At 48.6% G+C, this 25,772-nt stretch overlaps 1 protein-coding gene across 5 annotated transcripts; it reads right to left on the minus strand.

The window, feature by feature from the left end:
• On the minus strand, positions 1-25,160 carry LOC115655790 (C-terminal-binding protein 2). 5 transcript variants are annotated; one of them, XM_030571636.1, is made up of 10 exons: positions 25,050-25,160; positions 24,559-24,686; positions 21,841-21,995; positions 21,580-21,724; positions 19,796-20,002; positions 18,904-19,118; positions 17,830-17,960; positions 17,551-17,678; positions 16,783-16,903; positions 269-372 (listed from the first exon to the last, which is right to left on the minus strand). In XM_030571636.1, exons 2-10 carry the CDS (start codon positions 24,605-24,607, stop codon positions 357-359), a joined length of 1,167 nt encoding a protein of 388 aa, XP_030427496.1. In that variant the 5' UTR covers positions 24,608-24,686; positions 25,050-25,160; the 3' UTR covers positions 269-356. The 5 variants fall into 5 exon arrangements, with proteins under 5 accessions (XP_030427497.1, XP_030427496.1, XP_030427498.1 ...); XM_030571635.1 differs by lacking the exon at positions 269-372 and adding an exon at positions 11,640-15,225; XM_030571637.1 differs by lacking the exon at positions 16,783-16,903 and having other exon boundaries at positions 1-372.
• Between the last annotated feature and the right edge of the window lie 612 nt (positions 25,161-25,772).

Consider the following 25,772-nt stretch of genomic DNA (forward strand, 5'->3'; position numbering starts at 1 on the left):
TTAAAACAATCACATGATTTATTGCGGTCTGAATCATGATTTTTGAACATTTGGAGTTGGAAGTACTAGATACTGTTGACTACACATGTTGACAGTGTAGCACTAAACTGGGATGATTCTGAGATCTCACATACAGTAATTTATCTATGTATTTATAAAGGCATTGGTGTCATGTCATAAGCTTTTGTTTCCCTACAGCCCTCTTGTAGAATATTGCAAGGCACAATCCCATCTCCTTTAGTTTTCAATATACATGGGAGACTTCTACAGGAGAATGTGAGATGCCTTGGACTCCTATGCCAATAGGCAGATGGCACGCATCTCTTTTTCCTGCAGATGTCGTTAGCGTCATCACATTAGAAAATGTAGTGCCTAGAAGAGATAAACAAAGTGATGAATATCAGCCACTTCACTCACATCAGAACAAGGAGCAAGAGGAAAACACTTAAGAGGAGCTCGACAGGACACTAACCTCATTTTCTGTTGAGGGCAGTACACTATCTCAGGGTCATATTGGATTTATCACTGCTCCAACTTACACACTTAGGGTATGTCTACACTACAGCAGCATAGCTATGGTTCATTTCACCTAGCCACATCTACACTGGGGTAAGGTCAACCACAAGAACCACCATAGTGGGTCAGATCAATGGTCCATATAGTTCAGTAGCCTGTCTCTGACAGTGGCCAGTGCCAGATACTTTAGAGGGAAGGAAGAGACCAGGGCAATTTCAAGAGAGCAATCATGTCTTACAGTCCCACCATCTGGCATTTAGGGGTTTGGAGACACCCAGAACATGGGACTATATCCCTGACCATCTTGGCTACTAGCCATTGATAGACCTATCCTCCATGAATTTATCTAATTTTTTTTATCCCCATTTTATTTCTGGCCTTCACAGCACCCCTTGACAAGAAGTTCCACAGGCTGACTATATTATGTGAAGAAATACATCCTTTTGTTTGTTTTAAACCTAGCTAGACAATTCCACTCCTCCCTTAGTTGAATCACTGTGATCTACACTTTTGTCTTCTCCAAGTTAGTTTGCTGCAATTTAGCATACCTAAGTGGGATTGTGAAGGCCATACAGAAACTCCACCTTGTACAACATGCTTCAGCTATTATTTAAGGGGAAAACCCACCCACGAGAGAGTGCATCATACTGTTTTCTGCTCACTCCACGGGCTGCCTATTTGATTCCTTAGGCACTTCAAGGTTTCCGTGCAAAGGGAAAATACTAGGCATGTGCCATTTTATTGCTTCTTTGTGATGTACAAAGAGGTCAGAAGGGTTCTTGGGCATTTTTTTAAACAGAAAAAAATAGTTTGTTTCTTCTGGATGTATTGTCTACCCTGGAAAACTCCAGACAACTGCAGAACTAATAGGTTTATTATATTAGAGCTACCAAGGAAATTATAGATCATTAATTGCAAGAACTTAATAATTATTCCATCTGTTTCAAATACTTTTGTTGTAACATATTTAACTTAAAAATTTGGGGAACAGCACTGTAACAAATTCAACATTGACTATGCCAACTGCTAAGGCTGAGAAAGCTCCTAATAAATGTTTGAGTCATTCAAGGAATCCAACAAAAAAAGGGAAAGGGGGAGGAATTTTTTTTTCCCATTTGAAAACACCTTTCAGGAAATCATATATCATAAAGCAGCAAGAAATCACAAAACCCTTGATATATTTCTGCTTTGCAGATCATCTTTAAGGGCCTAAATGGTCCAGGGATTAGCTATATCGGTAAACACCCCTCTGTTCTCAACACCAAGACAGCTGTGTTCAAAGCAAAGCTGCAGCTGGTGGAACCCAAGGTGAAGCTTTTGGGAGCAAGCTCACCAAAAGGGATCACAACTATCTGACCCTTGAGCGTCTTCAGAACTTTTATCCTCGGTAAGGCAGGTTGAAAAGCAAGTGGGCATAATTTACCATAGAAAAAACAAACCTGGGGGGAAAATAGCAGCTGATGGAAAAGGCAGAAGTAGAACACTAGGGTCCTGGGATCCTTTATGTAAAACTGGGAAGCATACCAAAGAAGTTACAAAGATGATTTGAGGTCTGGACTGGAAAACATGCTTTACAATGAGAGACTTAAGGAGCTCAATCTATCTCAGATAGAAGGATGAGAGGCAACTTGGTCACAATTAAGTATCTAACCAGGGAGAAGATATTCAATACTACATGGCCCTTTAATTTAATGGAAAAGGACAAATGAAATCCAATGATTGAAACTTGAAGCTAGAAAATTTCAGTTGAAAAGAATTATAGTTTCTTTTTTCCTACTACAATGTTAAATAAGGAAGAAAAGCCTCCAAACAACAGGATAAGACGGTTACTTACCTTTGTAACTGTTGTTCTTCGAGATGTGTTGCTCATATCCATTCCAGTTAGGTGTGTACGCGCCGCGTGTACGTTCGTCGGAGAAACTTTTACCCTAGCAACCCAGACGGGTTGGCTGGGCGCCCCCTGGAGTGGCGCCGCCATGGCGCCCCATATATATCCCAGCCGACCCGGCCACCCTTCAGTTCCTTCTTGCCGGCTACTCCGACAGTGGGGAAGGAGGGTGGGTTTGGAATGGATATGAGCAACACCTCTCGAAGAACAACAGTTACAAAGGTAAGTAACCGTCTTTTCTTCGTCGAGTGATTGCTCATATGCATTCCAGTTAGGTGATTCCCAAGCCTTACCTAGGCGGTGGGGTCGGAGCACGATGTGGCGGTATTTAGAACTGCTACGCCAAAGGCCGCATCATCTCTTGATTGTCTGACCAGCGCATAGTGCGCGGCGAATGTGTGGACCGACGACCAGGTCGCTGCACGGCATATCTCCTGCATAGGCACGTGCACAAGGAAGGCCGCCAACGTCGCCTGAGCCCTCGTGGAATGTGCCGTGAGGTGGCCAGAGGGGACACGAGCTAAGTCGTAGCATGCGCGAATGCATGCAGTCACCCAGGAGGAAATCCTCTGCGAGGATATAGCCTGCCCTCTCATTCGTTCCGCGATCGCCACAAACAGCTGAGGGGACTTCCGAAATGGCTTTGTTCTCTCGATGTAGAAAGCCAGTGCTCTCCGTACATCTAAGGAGTGTAGCTGTTGCTCCCGCTGAGAAGCGTGTGGTCTCGGGAAGAAGACGGGGAGGAAGATGTCCTGGTTGGTGTGGAAAGTGGAAACCACCTTAGGGAGGAATGCCGGGTGGGGCCGCAGGTGTACCTTGTCTTTGTGGAAAACGGTGTAGGGCGGGTCCACTGTGAGAGCTCTCAGCTCGGAGACCCTCCTGGCCGATGTAATGGCCACCAGGAATGCCGTCTTCCATGACAGGTACGTGAGCGAGCAAGTTGCCAGTGGCTCAAATGGTGGGAGCGTGAGTCTGTTCAGGACCAAGTTAAGGTCCCAGGTAGGGGCAGGGCGGCGTACTGTGGGGTATAGACGTTCCAGGCCTTTAAGAAATCTGGAGACTAAGGGATGGGAGAATACGGAGCGACCCCCTTCCCCTGGCCGGAAGGCGGATATGGCCGCTAAGTGTACCTTTAAGGAGGCAGTTGCCAGGCCCTGCTGCTTAAGGTACCAGAGGTAGTCCAGGACCGTGGACATCGGAGTCTGTGTAGGGTTCACCCCTTGAGAAGCGCACCAGCAAGAGAAACGCTTCCATTTGGCCCTGTACGTTGAGCGAGTGGAGGGCTTCCTGCTGTTAAGGAGTATATGCTGGACCGGTGTGGAGCAACTGAGCTCCACTGTGCTCAGCCATGCAGGAGCCACGCCGTGAGGTGTAGCACTTGTAGGTTCGGGTGACGAAGCGCGCCGTGATCCTGGGTAATCAGGTCTGGGTGGAGAGGAAGGGGGATTGGAGGGTCCACAGGCAGGTTCAGCAAGGTGGTGAACCAGTGCTGTCTGGGCCACGCAGGTGCGATCAAGATCAGATGCGCTTTGTCCCTGCGCAGCTTCAACAGCTTGTGCACCAGAGGGAACGGAGGGAAGGCATACAGGAGGTGGTGGGTCCACGGCAGGAGAAATGCGTCCGAGATCGACCCCGGAGAGAGACCTTGGAAGGAGCAAAACTCCTGGCACTTCCTGTTGGACCTGGTTGCAAAGAGGTCTATGCGGGGAAATCCCCACCTCTGGAAGATGGAATGGATGATATCCGGTCTGATCGACCATTCGTGGCAGAGGAAAGATCTGCTGAGGCTGTCCGCCAGCGTGTTCTCGACCCCTGGGAGGAAGGATGCCACCAGGTCTATCGACTGGGCTATAGAGAAGTCCCAGAGTCGAATGGCCTCCTGACATAGGGGAGACGAACGGGTCCCCCCCTGCTTGTTGATATAATACATGGCCGTTGTGTTGTCCATGAGTACGGAAACACAGCGGCCTTGTAGGTGTCTTTGAAACGCCTGGCAGGCGAGGCGGACTGCCCTTAGCTCCCGGACATTTATGTGGAGTGACAGCTCCTGGGGCGACCAGAGGCCCTGGGTGCACAGGTCCCCTAAGTGGGCTCCCCACCCCAGGGATGACGCATCGGTTGCTAGAGTTACCGATGGTTGCTTTGAATGGAACGGCATGCCCGCACATACTAGAGATGGGGTCAGCCACCAGTCGAGGGAGCGGAGAGGGTCGGGGGGGATCGTCACTAATACATCTGGTTGGTCCCTGCTCGGTCGGAATACTGAGTGAAGCCACGTTTGGAGGGGCCTCATTCTGAGCTTGGCATGCTTTGTCACGTAAGTGCAAGCGGCCATATGGCCGAGCAGTGTGAGGCAGGTTCGAGCCGAGGTGAGTGGGGAGGCTTGCAAGCTCCGGATGATCACCCCGATCGCCTGGAAGCGAGGTTGAGGTAAGAAGGCCCTGGCTTGAACTGAGTCCAGGGTCGCGCCTATGAAGTCCATCCTCTGTGTGGGTATCAGGCTGGACTTCTCGGCATTGATAAGCAGGCCCAGCTGTGAAAAGAGGTCCGTAACGGCCTCGACATCCCGTCACACCTGAGACTGGGAGGACCCTTTCAGGAGCCAGTCGTCGAGGTACGGGAAGACGTGGATTTTTCGCCAACGGAGGTGGGGAGCCATGACAGCCATGCACTTGGTGAACACCCTCGGGGCTGTCGAGAGGCCGAAGGGCAGAACTGCGAACTGGAAGTGCTGGTATCTGACCGTGAAGCGGAGGTACTTCCTGTGTGGTGGAAAGATGGCGATATAGAAGTACGCGTCCTTCATGTCGAGGGCGGCATACCAGTCTCCAGGATCCAGGGATGGGATAATGGTTCCCAGGGAGATCATGCGGAACTTCAACTTGAGCATCCCTTTGTTGAGGCCCCTTAGGTCTAGGATGAGCCTGAGACCTCCCTTGGATTTTGGAATCAGAAAATATCGGGAGTAGAATCCCTTGCCTCTCTCGGCTAGAGGTACTTCCTCTATAGCCCCCGCCGCCAGAAGAGAACGAACCTCCTGCAGGAGGGTTTGCTCGTGAGAGGGGTCCCTGAAGAGGGACCGGGAAGGGGGGCGGGAAGGGGGAGAGGAAGCAAATTGCAGATGGTAACCCTGCTTCACTGTGCGTAGCACCCAACGGTCTGACGTTAATCGGGACCACGCCGGGAGGAAGTGGGAGAGGCGGTTGGAGAAGGTAGGGGAAGGATCCTGTGTTGAGACTGGTAAGTCGTCCCCGGGCGCACCTTCAAAAGCTGGACTTGGGGCCCAGCTGTGGTTTGGAAGGCCCTTGGTTCTGGCCTCCCTGGGAGTTGGGTTGGCGTTTGCGTCCCCCCCGGCTTCGCCGTCTATTGAGGTCCTGCCTCTGACGGGGTGGGAAGTATGGGCGCTGTGCTTGGGGCCTGAAGGGTCTACGCTGGGTGGAAGGGGTATGCATCCCCAGCGAGCGAATGATGACTCAGTTGTCCTTTAAATTTTGTAATTTGGAGTCCGTCTTCTCCGAGAACAACCCTTTCCCGTCAAAGGGTAGGTCCTGGATTGTATACTGCAGTTCCGGGGGTAGTGTGGAGGCTTGAAGCCTTGAGATGCGCCTCATGGTTATCCCAGATGCCAGGGTTCTGGCTGCCGAGTCAGCTGCATCGAGGGAGGCCTGGAGGGAGGTCCTGGCCACCTTTTTACCCTCCTCCAGGAACGTGTTAAATTCTGGGTGAGTCCTGGGGAAGCAGTTCGGCGAACTTTCCCACCTCCGTCCAGATGTTGTGGTTATAGCGTCCCAGTAGGGCCTGCTGGTTGGCCACCCGGAGTTGCAAAGCCCCCACCGAGTATACCTTGCGACCCATGAGGTCCATCCGTTTTGCCTCCTTGGACTTGGGGGCCGGTGCCTGCTGGCCATGCCGTTCCCTGTCATTAACTGACTGGGCCACTAGAGAGGAGGGAGGAGGATGAACATATAGGTACTCGTACCCCCGAGACGGTACCATGTACTTCCTCTCCACCCCTTTAGCTGTCGGCGGGATGGAGGCTGGCGATTGCTATAGGTTCTCGGCAGTGGACTGAATGGCCCTTATGAACGGGAGGGCTACCCGGGTAGGAGCATCGGCCGAGAGGATGCTCACTACCGGGTCCTCCACCTCTGCGACCTCCTCGACCGGGAGGTTGATATTAAGAGCCACTCGATGGAGGAGGTCCTGGTGGGCCTTGAGGTCTATCGGTGGAGGCCCCGATGCCGACGACCCGGCCACTGCCTCATCTGGTGAGGAAGAGGAGGAGGATACCCCGGGGATAAGGGTCTCCTGTACGGCCTCTTGCTCTTGACCCGGTTCCTGCTCCTGTTGTCCCGGGGAGTGCGTGGGCGATTGTCTGTCCGACTCAACCACCGGGGGGCGGGAAACAGTGGCCTCTGGTACCCGATGCTCTGAGGCGGTGGGACGTATCTGAGGCACGGGGGCGCCCTGGGCCTGATGGTAAGCCCAGGGTGTCCAAAAACCCCACTGTTGGGCACCCGAGTCCTGTGGTCGGGGGTCTTGGAACACACCCAGCGGTGCCTCGGGGTCCTGGTCCCCATAGTAACTGCCCGCATGGGAGGATGCCGACGTGCCCCTTGATGGCCACGGTGGTGCTGCAAAAGTCGGTGCCGCGGTACCGACCGACCTCACACCTCTGGACAACGGTGACCGGTCCTGGCATCGGTGCTGGGATTGAGACCGGGACCTGCGACTGGCTCGGTGCCGGGAGGCCGACCGGGATCGCGAGCGCCGTTGCCTAGATCTGCTCCTGGAGGTGCGGCGCCCACCTCGGTGCCGAGAGCTGGAGCGGTGTCGGGAGTACCGAGTTGACCCTCAGGAAGCAGACCGGCGCCGGGAGCCCGACCGGTGCCGAGAGCGTGAGCGGTACCGGTGTGATCGGTGCCGGGAGTCTGAGCGGTGCCGAGGTGACCGGAGCCGGGAGTCTGAGCGGTGCCGAGGCGACTGGTGCCGGGATCGTGATCGATGCCTTGAGCCTGAGTGGTGCCTTGATGTGGAGCGTCCACGGGACCGCGATCTGGAGCGGTTCCGGCCTGTTACACTGACCGAAGCTGGTCTGGTCAGGGTCGGTTTGCCCACAGAGCAGAGAACCCGCACCGGCGGTGCCGGGGGTAAGGGCATCGGTGCCTCAGTGATCGCAATTAGTTCCCTCGCCGCTGCGAATGTTTCCGGTGTAGAGGGAGAGGCGAGCTCCACCACGGTGTGTACCAGGGAGATGCCAGGTGCCGGACTCGACGGCCCCTGCGGGGTCGGAGTCAACGGTACCGGCTTCGGCGGTGCCGCGGCAGGTATCGGTGCCGGGCGATCCACCTTCTGCGCAGGGTCTGACTGCGGGATGGCTGAAGGCGAGATAATCTGTGCCTTTGCAGTCTTTGGCCTCGGGGAGAGGGAGCGGCTCTGGGCCGGTTTCGGTGCCGGCTTCTTGGTGGTGGCACTCGGTTTGGCGGTGCTCTTGCTCACCGGCTGACTTGCGCTCGGTGCCGAGGGCAAGGGTGTCAGGGCCGCTTCCATGAGGAGCTGTCGCAGTCTAATGTCCCGCTCCTTCTTGGTCCTCGGCTTGAAGGATTTACAGATCGCGCACTTGGCTGATAAGTGCGACTCCCCTAGGCACTTCAAGTATGAGTCGTGGGGGTCTCTCACGGGCATGGGCTTGTGACAAGCCGAGCACTGCTTGAAGCCCGATGAGCCGGGCATGGGCTCCGGCTCCCGGTGCGGGGGGAGGTACCCCGATCCCCTCGCTACCACTACTAACTAAACTAACACACTATATAACTTACTAACTAAGAACTATATATCTATATATGTACAATAACGACTATAACTACTATATACAACGGTAGCAAAACGAGCTGCTAGGGAGTGTGGAGGTCAGCGAAGCCGCGCTCCACAGTTCCAACGACCGACACGGGCGGTAAGAAGGAACTGAAGGGTGGCCGGGTCAGCTGGGATATATATGGGGCGCCATGGTGGCGCCACTCCAGGGGGCGCCCAGCCGACCCGTCTGGGTTGCTAGGGTAAAAGTTTCTCCGACGAACGTGCACGCAGCGCGTACACACCTAACTGGAATGCATATGAGCAATCACTCGAAGAAGAATAAATAGTTCGTATGCACAGCCTTTGGGAACTGCACTGTGGGTCTTAACAAAATTAAGAAACTGGATAAGCAGCAAAGAATCCTGTGGCACCTTATAGACTACCAGACATTTTGGAGCATGAGGTTAGTTCAGTCAGAGAGGATGAGGCCCTGTTCTAGCAGTTGAGGTGTGAAAACCAAGGGAGGAGAAACTGGTTTTGTAGTAGAGACTGTCCAGTTTGGCTGATGTACATAGCAGAGGGGCATTGTTGGCATATGATGGCATATATTATATTGATGGACGTGCAGGTTCACCGGTTCATTCATCAGCACGTCCACCAATGTAATATACGCCATCATATGCCAGCAATGCCCCTCTACTATGTACATTGGCCAAACTGGACAGTCTCTACAGAAAAGGATAAATGGACACAAATCAGACATTAGGAATGGCAATATACAAAAACCTGTAGGAGAGCACTTCAACCTCCCTGTCCACACTCTAGCAGACCTTAAGGTGGCCATCCTGCAGCAAAAAAACTTCAGGACCAGACTTCAAAGAGAAACTGCTGAGCTTCAGTTCATCTGCAAATTTGACACCATCAGCTCAGGATTAAACAAAGACTGTGAATGGCTTGCCAACTACAAAACCAGTTTCTCCTCCCTTGGTTTTCACACCTCAACTGCTAGAACAGGGCCTCATCCTCTCTGACTGAACTAACCTCGTTATCTCTAGCTTGCTTCTTGCTTGCATATATATACCTGCCCCTGGAAATTTCCATTACATGCGTCCGACGAAGTGGGTATTCACCCACGAAAGCTCATGCTCCAAAATGTCTATTAGTCTATAAGGTGCCACAGGATTCTTTGCTGCTTTTACAGATCCAGATTAACACGGCTAGCCCTCTGCTAAGAAACTGGATATTATTTTCATTTGGATACTCCAGCCATTACAACTGGATAGGGACTCTCAGAGATGGAATGGCCGGTTGGAGTTTCCATGGATACAAAATCAGGCCCCATAGTTTATCAGGTATTTGGTGGAAGAAAAGTTAGGAACTCTTTTGAAAGAGCCCTTCCAGAATCAGTGACAGAGAGTGTGGCCATACATGACTGTATTAATATTTTGTTCAGCCAGCTTATCAGAGATCTGTATTTCATGTCTGTTCAAATGCTCATCTTCCTTGAAGACCTGGTCCATGGGAAGTTTTAAGTTTAAAAACTAATCCATCTGAGCTGACCATAATAAAGCATTATTTTTAAATAAGGTAGACGTATTCTCTACACCATTTTACAAATAGTTGAAGAATTAGATATTTTTCCATCATTGGGGATTTTATTCATATTTTTAATTTCCACAAATCTTTTGTAGGTCATCCCTAAGTTTCTCTGAAGCATTAAACTCTGTAAGACAACAAAATACAGAGAACGTGGGTCAGTCTAGTGTAGTCTGCTTACTTGATTATGCCAAAGGCCCCAGATAGATGCCCTTAACACTACTAATTTCTATGGGAGCCCAGTTTTCTTCAGGAACATCCTGCAACTTTCATTTTCTTGCAGAGGCTTTCACTGTTAATGAGATCTTGACGTGGCATGTAGCTAGCTCTCCTCTCAACTGTATAAATGGTTTATTCCAGTGTATTTCATAATTTATGCAAATAGCCTGACACTAACAGAGATGTTAGAGCTTTTAAGGGGTAAAAGATCCATTGTGCAAGAGCTTTGGTCAAAGCCACAGCTAAAAGCTGAACCCAGTGCTTCTCTGGGCTCAGGTTTTATCAGTGGCTTTGACTAAGATGCATAATGTAATGCTGGATCCCATTTTTTTGCTTTAACAGGCAGGACACTTCTTTAGCTCAACATTTTATCATAGCTAGACTAAAGTATCCATTTCCATTACAGCAAAGGAATTCTTATACTTGTACAGACAATAAACATCATTATTGGTATGCACCTTTTGCCCTCATGCTGCTCCACATCCACTTCAGAATGCAGCAGCTACACTTTTACAGATGTCTGACTTTCTGTACTCTGCTACCATTTTACTAAGGGTATCATTCTTAATGGGATTCAGACAGATAGTACACTTAAATGCATTAGCATTAATGAAAAGTGCCATCTTGACAGCCCTGGAGCAAAGTCTTATGTTTAATCCCTTGAATTCAGAGAATATTGGCAATGCAAGCTTTTCTAGTTTCCCCAAGATGAGTTTTGAGGTACCATCTCTCAGAGAGGGGAAGTAAATCTTTAGGCCCATTTCTTGGTTTCTCTACTGAGATTACTAGTAATGTCAATAATGACGTAAAAACTCAGTTATCCACCATCTTTCAGAGGGTGCTATTTGTTCCCTTTTCAAACAGAAAAACAAAAATTGCCATGCTGAATCAGATCAGTGGTCCAGCTAAGCCAGTAAGCCATCTCTGACAGAGACTAATACCCAGACTCGTCAAAGGTGCAAGACATCCTACACCAAACAATTATGATATAAGCCACCACCAACCTCCACTAGTAGTGGTTTTACACCCTGAAACACAAGGGTTTATAGACTTTATTGAAAAAAAAATTAACGTAACGGTGGAGTCTCTTAACCACATAAATGTCTAATCATTTTTTGAATCCTGCAAAGCTCTGGATTTCAATTGTATAGTGTGACAGTGAGTTCCACAGGTTGATTTTGCCTTGTGGATGTAATTATTCACTTTCTTCAAGTATAATCTTCTTCTTGTATTATAAGGAAGGGTAAATAAGAGTGCCCAATTTACACTGGTCCACCTATAGAGTTAGAAGATCCTGTATCCCATTGCCACATATTCACAGTCCCCCTCACATCCTTTAATTGTGGAGCCTGGTACCAGTATAGAAAGAGAGACCATTAGCAGGTCCCTCCTTCCAATTTCACGCCCTCACCCTCCTTACTTGAAATTCTGTCTTCCACTAAATATCAAGGAAACAAACCACTTGCCATAGTAACATAATCTAAGGAGTGACCGAGTTTGGGAAATTTGCTTGTGAAATAAGGCGCTTAAAAAGCGGGACTGATGCAGCCATTGATTTATATTGATTTCCCAGCTTTAGTATACACACTGGGTCTGGTGCCACCCCTGCCACCAAACTGCAGTCACATAAGTTGGAGAACTTTATTAAAATATATCCAAGAAATAAACAACATTTCTAACAAAAGCCAGGAGAGAACTGAAGTGAGAAAGACATCTGTACAGGGAACATTGATATAAAGGTTTGTTTACATGCTTTATTTTAAAATGTTTCACAGTTTAGTCATTCTCTACAAAAATATATTTCTGAAACTTTGAATCCTCTATAAAAAAGCTGGTCAGCAGCAGTGAACCCAACAAGCAAAATGTACCTTAGGACAGAGCAAGCACCTCCTATAAGCAGATCAGTGTGACCAGGGCACTCCTGCCTCACCCTGGAATAGAAGGTTTTTGTTCTTTGGGATTAAGCTCCATACTCATTTTGAAGGAAGGCAGTTTTTTTTTCTTAAATATTTTCTTTCCATCCCTCCAGGCTGCATGAAACCTGGGACAGGGGGCTGTGGATCAGTATAACACACAGAAGAGGGTGCTGTGAAAGGAGAACTTGACATCCTGGTGAGGGGAACATGACTGTGCTTTACTACTGGTACCCATTGTTCTATGAAGAGTCTGATTACCAGAGCCCTCCCTTTCCTGATAATGGCTAGCCCCAGGCTAAACAATACTAAGCACAGGCACTATCTGGGGTATGACGAATAGTTCACCAGCAGCTGGAGAGCTCTTCCTTGGCATTAGGGGAGGATTCAGCTTGATTTTAGCTACAAAATCTTACATTTGTATCTTCATTATGGCAGCTCTGACCAAACTGGCACTCGCTTTCGTTTCCAAATGCAGGTCTATGTGGCACTGGCTCTAACGGAACCAGTATCCTCAGGGCTAATGCTCAGGTCAAGTTTATCAGCATTCAGAACTGCAGCTAGCAGTCCTCACATTTCTAGATATGTATTCCTAGTACACCAATCACCATGGTATCTAGGGACCAAATACAAGAATTAAGAGGCTCAGTATCATTTCAAGCTTCTCCACTCCTCCCTCAGGGAGATTTTACTGGATAGGCCTTCAGAGATACTTCTGAATAAAAAAAATGCTGGCTCGTAAGTGTCCTGCACTGTACTTTAGAAGAGACAAGATGAAGGGATTCTGTGTTTGGAAATCCCACACCTGGGAACACCTTAACCAAAAATTATCTGCCTTCCTGGATCTTTACATACAAGGCAGAAGTTTCAGCAGCAAGTTGAGAAAATAGTTACTGACAGAAAAAACAGTCTAATATAGTAATTACATTTGCAATCAGCTCTCTGAATCCTTAAAGGAACCTTTCTTCCCACTTGTCCTGCATGCCTATTAGGAGAGCAGCTTTCTAAATTATAGCTTGTTGAGTTTTTAGATACAAGAGTAGATTAGCAAATCATTGAAGGGAAAAAGAAAATACTACTTTCACCTCCAATTAAAATTTTTCTGAGCTGCAAGCTTTGCTCAAAGGCTTCTCTTCCTCATGACACATGCCTACCACTAATCTCACCTACTGTGCCCCAGTTCGACCTTCTAAAATCCGGAGCAACCAAGAAGGTATGTGAATTTTAAATCTGAATCAGTCTCATCCGTAACATACAACCCAAGTGCCTGCATCAGCCTTAGCAAACAACCAAATTCATCTTCAAAACAAAAAACCATACAACTCTGAAAAACTGAATCACATCCACTAGTACTAGATAGTCATCCAGTCAAAGTGAAAGTCCAAAAGGGAGTTGAAGAGTTCCACTCATTGCAAATACTCCTTCCTCCCTGGCCTCTTTACCCCAAATAAAAAAGTCACTCCAAGATGTCAGCACTAGTCTACCTTAAACCACTACTTGCCAACAGGATTGGAGACTGATTTAAAACTAGAAAAGAATGAGAAGCCTGAGCACTTGAGAAGTTTTACAACTTCATTCAGTTCCCTAAACTGTAAACAATTATGTAAGTCGGTAGTCCCCTCTGCTCCCCACCCAATTTCTAGACCCCCTTCTTCAGAAACAAGGGACAGTCTGCAAAAAGAACAGGAGTACTTGTGGCACCTTACAGTCTAACAAATGTGTTGTCTGTTTCTCAGCAGACAACAGAAAGATCTGCCCCTTTCTTCATCAGTTATATGCATAGGCTGTTCAGCTTCCACACACCCAGCAAGACTCCTGGAGGGCACCTACTTTGAAGTACCTGAGCAACAGGAATAAAACATGAATCATTGTAGTCCAAAAGAGTTGTCAGCTTTTAGACCATCTAGAAATACTGAAGGGTGTAAAACACAAAAAGGGAGCAGAATTACTTTATGTGGGCCCAGGAAGATATAAATAGGAGTAATGAGATTAAATGAAAAAAAAATGTAGGATGAATATTAGGAAAATCTTTCTGTCATGGAGTCTAGTAAGCTGAAGAATCATCTCCCTCAAGACAGCGGAAGATGCACCAAGGGGCATTTAACATTGGACTAATCCCTGAAGAGAACAATCCTCCCTGGCCTTGGAGGATGGGCTAATTGGGATCTACATCTCTTCCTTCTCCAATTTCTAGGATTCTAGTATAACATTTCTCTTGTGGATAAACTGCATGAGCAGCATGTGAGGTAAAGGCATGTACAGGATCAGCAGTAACAACTTCACAATGCTTTGACTTCTGCTGCCTCCCAGTAGAAATTTCCTATACTTCTGCATTCCCTCCTTCCCTCCCTCAGCTGGGCAGATTCCAGAGACTCTCCTAAATCTTCATGACCATCTCAGAAGACAGTACATCCGAGTGGTTTACTTTAATCATCCCCAAATCTTTTATGAGTCAGTTTGTTGGTAGTCTCAGATTCATTTTTACTCTTGTGCTCATGCCCAGCACTAACATTACAAGAACAAAACTTCACACTGACAATTTGCAGTAACTTTGGGCATGCCTGTGCTCAGAGGCACCTGGATCAGGATAAGCAAGGCAGTGCACAGCACTGGGCATGGGCTCTCTCTTTCCTGCAATGCAGTACACCAGATCATATGCCTAACTTCTCTTCATCTTACTAGTCTTGCTTGAACACTCTCCATCACCTGTGCTTCCTGAGACTGCAAGTCACTCGTGAAAATCTGCATCAAGTTCGGTATTGGGGGCAATGGGAGGCCTCCCTGTTCAGCCAGCTCCTGTTCTCCTGCATTCAAGCCCCTGAGAGTGCCTTCCTGTGAAACATAACAGAGGCAGGGTCATGGGACACTACATGTTAAATTAAATTTCAAAGGGGAGGCAAGGTCACTGCTCCTGCCGCAGACAAGGAAAAAGATTCACCAAGAGATTAAAACTAAATGGGTTATAAAATATCTGTTGAAAGGCAAGAGCTAACGTTTGCCAGTAATGAAATGCATTCTCCTATCCTGTGTGAACAGGAAACAGTCTCAGTGGGGTGTTAGAAGATGTCCTAGCAGGGAGCTCTCCCCCTACTTTTTCTGCTGCCAGAGGAGAAGGGAGAGAGAAGATGCTATTGGTCAGCGGGGATCTCTCTGTCTGGGTCCTGTTTGCTCGTCTCTCCTGGGGAAGGGGTACGTGGTGCAGAGTGAGACACAGAGGGTATCCCATGAGCTACAATCCCCTCCACAACCGCTGGCTCCGGCAGCCCAGGGGCTGCTACTCCCACTACTCCTGGAGGAAACCTGAAACCAACAGAAAACACGTGGAGATTACATGCCTGTCTAAGGAAGAGCACTGAAAAGGGAAAGGACAACAAAGCTGTGCCCTCACCCACATGTTCCGAACTGGCTATCGCAGCTCAGAGGAAATGCAAGTCATGAAGCTGCACTGAGCAAAGGTCTCCAAACAAAACTGCTCTGAGCTAGGACTACAATAAATGTTGTCAGGACTGAATGGGCCCAGTTATGTGTTGATCCAAATGGCACCTATTCCCAGACAGCCACCAGCTCGGGGATTAAGGGCAGTGATGGCTGCAGGGTCACACTAAACACACAGAAAATTTTGAGACAGATCTTGTCTTTACTAGAGAGAACAGAATGCCCGACACCCTATTCACACTCCCTGAACTGCTGGAAATTCTCAATATACACAAGAGGTTGCAATTCTCCAAGGGGAATATGCTGCTGGATACACCTTCCTGGACTGTGATAGGAAGAGATTAGCAACTTCGAAGCAAAATTTTCCTTTCTTCCCATTATCCCTGACTATTTCTCTAGGGGGAAGGGGAAAAAAAGGTAGTAATTCCCTCCTTGGAACTGAGCAGGCATTACCAATATCAACAATCCTCATAGCGTACATCAGGGGTAGGCAACCTATGGCATGGGTGCCGAAGGCGGCACACAAGCTGGTTTTCAGTGGCACTTGCATTGCTCAGGTCCTGGCCTCTGGTATGAGGGTCTCTACATTTTAATTTAATTTTAAATGAAGCTTCTTAAACATTTTTAAAACCTTATTTACTTTACATACATCAATCGTTTAGTTATATGCTATAGACTTATAGAAAGAGACCTTCTAAAAACGTTAAAATGTATTACTGGCACGCAAAACCTTAAATTAGAGTGAATAAATGAAGACTCAGCACAGCACTGCTGACAGGTTGCCAACCCCTGGCGTACATATTACTGATGGGGACACAAATACAAAAGTGAAGCAACCTGCCCAAGATCATACAGTGAATCTGTGGCAGAAAAACAGAACCTCAGAGACCCATTCATAGTCTCTTGTCCAATCCACTGGACCATGATGCCTCTCATTTACAGTCCAATCATAGTGTGAAGGAAAGAGTGCTGTATGCAGACAGTAATTCCATGCTGGGGTGCAGAATTTCATCATTCCCAGGAAGCAGATCCCTTTTCATGGACCCACCAGGGTACCACATACCAAGGGGTTTCTCTAGCACTTAGCCTTTCAAAATCCTTGCAAGAGAACTGGTGCCCAGAAGGTGCATTAACTGATCAGGAGAATCCTGAATTCCCAGAGCTGGTACAGACTATTACTCTAATTTCAGACAGGGAAGCTTAGTGCTTATGGGTCAGCTAAAGAAGCGAGGCTGACAGATTTCTGAAGAAAACCTACCACCATTCAGCTTGTAAGAATAGATATGCTGCTAGGCAAGAGCAATTCTCAGAAGCCCAAAGAAAGGGCTCTACCCAGGATGCTGGGGTCTTTATGTAAAAGATAAGCACGTGCATAAGTGACCTGCACATTAAGCAGGAGCTCAGAGGGCCTGCTTCTCTCACCTGTAAGCCACAGCTCCATTGAGTTCTGGGTGAACAGCTGCAGGATCAATACTTGGCCACTGAGCAGCTAACAGCAAATACTCCTTATTAACACAGTTCCTCAAAGTATCAGGTATGTGACCTGTGGTGACACCAAGAAGGGCAGAGGATAGCAGGAGACAAATAGGAAGTGAAGATGCCCAAATATTTCCACATGAAAGCAGCAAGGAAGGGACCCAACAGCCCCTCTCACCTCAGTACCATAGGATGGAGGTTGAGAGAGATCTAAATGAAGATCCTACACATAGAGTCTCAGAGGAATACTCAATGGATTGATGGTCCCTCCCTATCTCAGGGAAGGGGCGGCTCCTTGTGTTGCAATTGCCAGTTCCCACCTTTCACAGGAGACACTGGACACAAATACCCCCAAAAGAAAATGGGTGCACAATGCAGCCATCGGTAAAACCATTCCATGGGGGAGGAATGAGATGCCAGATCCCCAGAGGGAAGGGGAATAGGACATCAATACTGATCACATACAACTTGGGACAGAAAGAGTAAAGAATCTCTCTCCAGCATTAACTATGAGACCCTCATAAGTCAAAGACAACCAGTGACTTGTATTCCAGCTCCAGAAATGAGTCACTGAGCACCATTCCAACAGATCTAGCTTTAACAAAACAGTCAGCAGTTACTGTTCCATAGTCCTGACTCAGGAAAACAATGAACAACTCCCATCCCCCCACAGCAGCTGCAAAGCACCAGGGCACACCTGGCCTCCCCAGTTACCTGTGATAGCTCTGCGGATCTCTTTAGCTGCATCTTCCCTGGACTCAATGGAAGCCTGCTCACTGTACCAGGCTGTATGAGGGGTGCAGATCACATTGGGAGCATCTTTTAGGGGCCCCTGAGCAAAGCTGTGATGGAAAAACAAACATGTGGTTTCTGCTGGAAAGCGAAATTCCCTGTCTGTCCTCCCAGGTGTAACCATGACCCAACTGAAACCAGAGCATTATCCAGTGCAGAAGAGCCATAGGATGGCAGCAGGTTATGTGGCTTTGGTGTTACCTGAAGGGTTCAGACTCGTGCACATCAAGTGCTGTTCCTCTGATTCTCCCCTCCTTCAAGGCTTGTGCCAAGGCCTTCTCATCTACTAGCCCCCCACGGGCTGTGTTCACCAGAAAGCAGCCATGGCGCATCTGGAGAGGGGGGGAAAAAAGTGTTTGAGAATTCCTGCCTTCCCATGGAGCCTGGAGGAGACTTCTCAAAAAGAGCAGGAATCTAGCTCCCCACCTTGGTGGCCCTGGCCTCTGTTTGCCAGAAGCTGGGAATGAGTGACAGGGGATGGATCACTTGATGAATCCCTGTTCTGTTCATTCCCTCTGAGGCATCTGGCATTGGCCACTATCGGTAGACAGGACACTGGGATAGAAGGACCTTTGGTCTGACCCAGTAGGGCCATTCTTATGTAACTTGCAAAGCTTAAAAGAAGACAGGCTCTCTCAGAGCCAATTGGGGAGAACACTTGCCAGTTGGGTCTACAGAACTAACTTCTAACACAGGAAGGGGGGAAAGGAGATCATAAGTTTCCCACACTAAAGACACATACTTCTTTTAGTTGAGTACTAGAGCAACTGATCAGTGCAAACAAGATTCACAACTGCAGAAAACTGGACTGATTTATTCAGGAGGTTCTCAATCCCAGGAAAGCATTGAAAGGCATCAGCAGAGTGGCAGGAGGAGAGCCAGAGACCAGCTTAGCACAGAATGCTATGGGTTGGGATCAATGGGGCATTATCAGAGCTGTGTGAAGGCATTTATACAGCCTCGGACCTAATCACTCCTGGCTCTACCAAACATTATCATTTACTCATTTTAAATGTAATTTGAAACTAATAATCTAAAACATGCTTTATAAATGAAATTATTTCAGAGAGATTCAATCCTCCTCTTCTCCTAAGAACAAATTTTGCACTGCACAAAGCCCAGGCCCCAATGCACCCACTCCCAGCCTCCAAAGGCAGCAGGAGCCACACAGCAGAGGTAGCAGGATTCACATGCTATCAGCCTCTGTGGAAGCAGCACTTTGTGTTCATTCATTTCCCAAGTGCTTTGTGGGGAAACCCAAGCTTCTAGCCGCACCTGTTTAATAGTGAAGTCATTGATGAGATGATGATTATGTTCATTCAGACTGCAGTGCAATGTGATGCAATCACTGTGCATTAGCAGGTCCTGCAGAGTTCCTATTCGCTGTAACCCCAGGGATCGCTCCACACCATCTGGTAGATATGGATCATAGAAAATCACGTTGAAGCCAAAGGGCTTGGCTCTCAGGGCCACTGCCTGCCCAACTCGGCCTTCGAAAGAGAAAACATACCTATGTCAAGCAAAATGCAACACAAGCACAACACAAAGCTGCTAGGGGACTGGAGTATGGATAAGAGTCATTCCTAGGACTCAAGGGTTCTATAGCCCTTCAGGGAAATGAAAGAGCAGAGACTGGTCATTTATATGTTCTATGTTGCTCCCATGATGAGAATTAGCCCTCACCCATGCTATAGCAGCCAACAGCACTCAGCCATTGGAGAAACATAAAGAGCTCCCAATACCAGGTCTGCACCTTGATCCACAGGCCAAGACAGACTGGGGAACAAGTGACCTGACTACAAATGCTTCCGGATCAATCTGGTATCAGAAACACGCAGAAAGCTCCCAACACCATGGCTAGCATACACACTGACAGAACTACCACTGGAAGGGACCATCTGAAGCTTACAGTTTTTCTAATCATTGGAACATGAGAAAAGAAGCATTCTTACTACTATGACTATTGCCCAGCTTCTAGGGGCAGCAGCATTGCATTCTAGGGCACTGGTGGTATAAATTAGAAATCTGATATTTATAGACGTTAGCTAGAATGTTTCATTGGTTAGCAGCCACTGAGAGATTATCTATTCCTGAGTCTGAGAGCGACACCAACATTCCCAAAAGCTTTCAGAGCTCCCTTTTCAATCTAACAGTCACCATTTCTTACCAAGACCAATGATGCCCAAGGTCTCACCACGGATACGCATGGCACCTCCAGCCACCTCTCGAATTTGCTCCATGCTTGAGGCTCGGTTTCCTTCCCGCATAGCCTGATGAAGCCAAGTAACCCGGCGATACAGGTTCAAGATGTGACAGAGGGTAGAGTCAGCAGTTTCCTCCACAGAGGAGGAGGGGATGTTGCACACTGCAATGCCTAGAAAGAGGAAGTACAAATGAGATTCCCAGCACTGCCTATAGCACTTCTGCTGCACACTCTACTCATACAACACGATGGCTAGAAGACAGCAATAGTCCTGGAGCACTGGACTAAGGTAGCACACAGCACCAACCCAAACACCCAAGTTTCAGAATCCAGCCTTGTATTGAGATGGAGACGTTCCCAGCAGTCTTTTAACCTCCAGGAAAGTTTCCTAAGTTGCCTTGCTTCTAAAGGACCTTTAGAGTGCACCACCACCACTGCCACAGAAATGTGGCAAAATCAGAGAGCTGAGCTAGCAGAGATGGCTGAATTCTTTCAGACCTCATGCACCAGATGCTCAAGGCCAGGCTGAAAGCATAGGCTACCCCAGAAGCTGCAACCACAAGGTAACTAAGTCATTAAACACACAGTGGGAACCCACAGGAATCCTTCTCAAAATCCATTTGAGATTAAATTTGAAACAGTGGTAACTTTAGTAACCATTATCAACCGTTCCGTACAGCAACACAGACCCACTCAAAATACCCATAGGCAAGAGCGATCAGTTAAGTTCTAATGCTAAGGGAGTTAAGGGCCTGAAAGATTCTTTGCTGCCAGGAAGGAAGCAGGGAAATATTAAAGCACTGTAGAGAGCCCTAGGTATATTCTGAGTAATCCACCACAAAAAGGGATTTGATGCAGTGGCCTTCTCGGAATGATAGTTGGCTAAACTGCTAGATACTGGCTTCTGTTAGGTCTCCCTGGCTTGAGAGGACTCTTGGGATCCCAAGAAAGGGCCAGCATCTCCAGAGAGCTTTTCAGCAAACAAAATCCTTTAAGTAGCCAGGAAAAGAAAATCATGCCCAATGGGATGAAATTGCTTCTTCCCCAAAACTTAACCCTAGAATCTAGGAAATTAGTTGGAAAAGGAAGCTTTTCTGGAACCTTAGCCCACAGTATTTTGCCTTGACAAACGTAAAAGGACCTAAAAAGACACAACAGTAGCCCAACAACTAACTAAAGACCAGGAAAGAAACCCAGGACGGAAGTGAAAGCACAGATGATTCAGCATTGTACACACCTGTTGATTGAGCCTGTACTATAGAATAGAGATCCAAAAAATTCATTTGGATCCCTCCACATGCAGCTGGAACAGCAATGGCTACACTCACTCAGTCCCAAACATCTGACACTTTTACTCCATCCATTCTTTATGCACTTGCTCAGCCAGAATTTAGTTGCATATAAAGTCTATTGGAAAGGCAAGTAGTGATTTATTCATCTGTAAGTGTAGTATCCAAAGATTATATTTAGCCTTCCTTGTGTCCAGAACTCAAAGATCTTCATGATCTCTATATCTGAATGACCTAAAAACCTTAACTTTCTTCTCAAGCCAGCTGCCCTTTAACCCTTGACTTCAAACATTCTAGCTGGTATCTAGAGAAGCCCCAGCCTAAAGGGCTTACTCTGAAATTCTTCTATGTGGGTGTTGGCCAGCATGGGTATTGTCTCTTGCGGGAAAAGAAATATATGTTATATCCTCCTATACATCCACTTTTAACCCCAAAACAGACATACTGTGGTCATCATACCTAATTCTGCAGCTGACTTGATGTCCACATTGTCATAGCCACTGCCAATACGCACAATGACCCGAAGAGCTTTGAACTTCTCCAGGTCCTGGCGGGACAAAGTGATGGTGTGGTACATCAAAGCTCCCACAGCCTCATTCAGCACCTACAAACACAAACAGAAAGCATACCAGCCTGAGAACCATTCCCTTCTCCTGCATCTCTATAGAGGCACAGAGCTCGTCAGCTCCATCCCCATAAAGGCTCATTTAGTCTCCCTACCTTCTCATGGATTTCCTGAGTTGACTGAGCATCACAGAAAGCCACTGTAGCAACATCCTTCAGGATTGGCATTTCCACAGTGCAATCCCTCCCATCTAGGAGTGCAACCAGTGGTCGGGCAGGCATTGGGCCATTCACAATAGGAGGCCGTATACCTACAGACAAAGACAACAGTGATCAGCTGTGCCGGAGAGAGGAACAAGTGAATTCCGGAGCCCATAATTAACATGAGCAAGGAGGTATACGTAAGTCAGGACTGATCCAGTAGGGCACAAGAAGCTACACTCCCACAATATAAGAAAGATTAAGGAAGAAAATGGTCAATGGGGATGTGAAAGGGTCAGCAAACTCAGAAAAAATGTAGGAAAATGAAGCCAGAGTAGAACTATCCATGCCTCTGGTGCGAAGAGGACACAACAGAAAATTTTGAGTGAGGACCCAGAATGAGCAGCCTTACCAGAAACAAGGTTCAAAGCATTGTATTAATACAGTAACTCCTCACTTAACGTTGTAGTTATGTTCCTGAAAAATGCGACTTTAAGTGAAACAATGTGAAGCAAATCCAATTTGCTCATAAGAATTAATGTAAATAGGCGGGGTTAGGTTCCAGGGAAATTTTTTTCACCAGACAAAAGACTATATAAATTTTAATTGTTTAAGTTTTAAATAATTTAATACTGTACACAGCACGGATGATTGTGAAGCTTGGTTGAGGTGGGAGTCAGAAGGTGGGATATTTCCCAGGGAGTACCTTACCACTAAATGATGAACTAGCACCTCAAGGGTTAACACGTTGTTGTTAATGTAGCCTCACACTCTGCAAGGCAGCACAAATGGAGGGAAAAGAGACAGCATGGCAGACAGAGACAGAGACAGACATCGTCTGTGTGTGTGTGTGTTGCGCATTGCCCCTTTAAGTATGCTGACCTCACTCTAAGTACATTGCCTTTTTAAGTAGATTGGCAAGTTGAGACAGCAGCTTCTGCCAGCAAGCTCCCTCCATCCTGAGCCCTGTCGTATTGTCGTTCCGCCCCTGCTCTATGGAGATGGGGTAAGTGGGGGACAGGAGCAAGGGGGACACCCTGACATTAGCCCCTCTCTCTCCTCCCCCACTCCATGCACAGCAAGCAGGAGGCTCCCGGGAGCAGCTCCAAGGATGAGGGCAGGAACAGCACACGGCAGTGGGGGAGGGACAGCTGAACTGACCAGCAACTGCTAGCCTGCTGCCACACAGGGAACTTAGGGAAGCAGGGAGCTGATAAGGGGGCTGCCGGTCCACCCTGGTTCCAAGCCCCCACCAGCTAGCTACAACGGGATGCTTTTTCTGCAAGCAACGGACAAAGCAGGAGCTGCCAGTGTTATAAAGGTAGATTCAAATGTCCCTAGCCTCTGTTCATCAGAGAATGGAGATGGATGGCAGGAGAGAGATCACTTGATCATTGCCTGTTAGCTTCACTCCCTCTGGGGCACCTGGCATTGGCCACTGTCGGTAGACAGATACTGAGCTGGATGGACCTTTGGTCTGACCCAGTACAGCCGTTCTTACGTTCTTATGTAGCATTATGCAACTATAAACGAGCATGTTCTCTAATTGATCAGCAACGTAACAATGAAACTACATTAACTGGGACGACTTTAAGAGAGGAGTTACTGTAGTGCTGAATGAGAAAAAACATGCACACACAGAAGTGTAACAAGGGTCTCAATAATTGTTATAGAATTCTCTTCCCAGAAATTGTCCTCAATTCATGTTATATAACAAAAAGGAACTCCTGCCGATATGGTGGCCACCGTATTCTGGATTAAGGAAATAAAACATGAGGTCAACCAACATCAGGTTAATAGCAGGACCTGTTCCACATAATTCCTTATCTCCCTAGCTGCTCACATTCTACTTTCCCTCCTGGACCCTGCCGTGAAAGATACCCCCTTTTTAGAGGGCTCCTAATAGGAACTTCCTGCCTCATATTAGCAAAGACAAGAAGCATCTATTGAGAGCCAGAAGAGTGCACAACCAGATGGCTCCACAGAACTGTTCCCTGCAGATGGAAGGACAAGAAAATGGGATAAGCAGCTGGCAACTTGATTTCAACTGTTTTAAAGATATTTCAGCTAATTATCCAACATTAGCCAACTCTCCCAAAGTTCAATCCTAGTGTTTGAATCACTGCTAGGGAGGATTGCTGTGCCAAGGCCACGAGTGTTTCGTGCAGCAAGAAGCCAGGGCAATAATCACCCTAGATAACTCTCTCTACCTCAGGATGTCTCTCCAAGAAGAACTATGCTTGATCCCTAGCTTGGACTCCTAATACAACAGAGGATTTAGATATTGTTTCATAATAGTCACAGCCTCCACAGTCTCAGCTCTGAATCTCACTGTGAAAATTTCTATTGTATCTTCTAAAGCCTTTCAAAAAATTTTCATTCACTGCAACAAGAACACAAAAACAGGGCCTCTTCTGGGAGATGAAAAGTGATGGGGTTTAAAGAGGATGTCCCAAATTTATCTTAATCCTAATCCTCTGGATCTCTAGGCTGTGGCCTGCACAGAAAAGAAGTGAGAGCAGAGCACCTAGTTCCACTAGAGAGTCATTCCAGTTGCCCCTGCCTGTAGGAACTGAGTTTCAGGTTTACTCATCTCACCTAAACACCCTTTTCCAGAAACAGAGCAGCCGCCTGACCGGTGGAAACCTCAAGGCTCTAGGGATAGAGGGTTACCTTCACAAATCCGGTCCAGCCTCTGACGCTTCACTTTGTGTCTGTCCATGAGACAAGCCAAGACTGACCTGAGCAGCCCTGAGGGGAGCCTCTGCACAGGACACTTGGCTCAGGTTCCCTGAGCAACGCTGAAAAGAGACGGAGAGTTATTCCGGAGCTCCGTGCCCACACCACACACAGCAGCGGCGGAACCCTGAGTCTTCACGCCTCGCCCCTCGGGAGCCCCTTCACGGCAGCTGGATTCGGGGACGGGAAAGGCCTTGGCCCCTCCCCCACCCGAGCAAGTCGCGCACTGCCCGGGCGTCAGCAACGGGCAGCGGAATCCCCCGGGACGGGACCCCGCGCGCCCCGGCGGTCCGTGCTCAGGGAACCTGAGGGGCTTCGGCAGACATGGGGGGGGCGGCGGCGGCGGCAGGCCCCGAGCCCAGCCCGCCCGTTTCCCTGGCCCGGGTGGCCGGCGGAGACTCGCTCCCCCCACAGCCCACACTCACCGCCGGGCCCCAGGTCCCGACTTCCAGGAGGAAGCGGAAGGGCCGGGCCGAGTCCGCGGCGAGCGAGGCTCCAGGCTCCCGTCCCTGGGCAGCGCCCCGTCCGGCCCGGAGCAGAAGGGACCGCGCAGCCATAGAGACGCGATGCAGAGCGCCGCCCGCGCCCGCTCTGCGCAAACAACCTCCGTTTCCCGCCGCGGCCGCCGCCGCCAGCGAGCGCCCCTCCCCCCGCCTGGCCGCTCGGGCCCCGCCGGCAGCCGACAAACCTGCGGGGAGCGCGGGACTCGGAGCCGCGCGCCGGCTGCACTCTCCGCCCTTGCTCCGGCTGTGTCCGTTTGACCCCAGCGCACGGTCGGCGGGGAGCCGCTGTAGGAGTCAGGCCGCTCCGAGTCCGCAGCCGCTGGGGGCGGGGGCGCGACTCTGTCCCCACCCCGGGGTGCGGGTGCGCAGGGACGGGGCAGTAACCCCGAGCCCGAGCCCAGCCGCAGGAGTCAGCGCCCTCCCCTCAGTTACACACATTGCACTGAAGCAACTTTTAACTTCTTCCTTTAAAGAAAGTTCATCCGGGCCAGGGCCGCGGTCCCCTGCAGAGCCCCAGCGGTGCTGATGCCCAAGCCGCGTTTGCATCCGTGGGTGTGCACGCTCCCCCCCTCCGCCCTCCCGGTGGGGACAGGTGGAGCTCTGCAGTTTCCAGAATGTATATGCAACCCTAGTTCTCTTCAATCA

The sequence above is a fragment of the Gopherus evgoodei genome, chromosome 8 (genome assembly GCF_007399415.2).
Source record: "Gopherus evgoodei ecotype Sinaloan lineage chromosome 8, rGopEvg1_v1.p, whole genome shotgun sequence".
Lineage (NCBI taxonomy): Eukaryota > Metazoa > Chordata > Testudines > Testudinidae > Gopherus > Gopherus evgoodei.

What these genes read in the sequence shown, in the direction of transcription:
- LOC115655790 (XM_030571635.1), bottom strand. Translation starts at nt 24,607, where the DNA reads ATGGACAGACACAAAGTGAAGCGTCAGAGGCTGGACCGGATTTGTGAA. An exon ending in GATCCGCAGAGCTATCACAG is followed by an intron (nt 16,904 to 17,550) that starts GTAACTGGGGAG and finishes GTGTCACCACAG; the next exon opens with GTCACATACCTGATACTTTG. An exon ending in AATGGAGCTGTGGCTTACAG is followed by an intron (nt 15,226 to 16,782) that starts GTGAGAGAAGCA and finishes TGTTGGTTTCAG; the next exon opens with GTTTCCTCCAGGAGTAGTGG.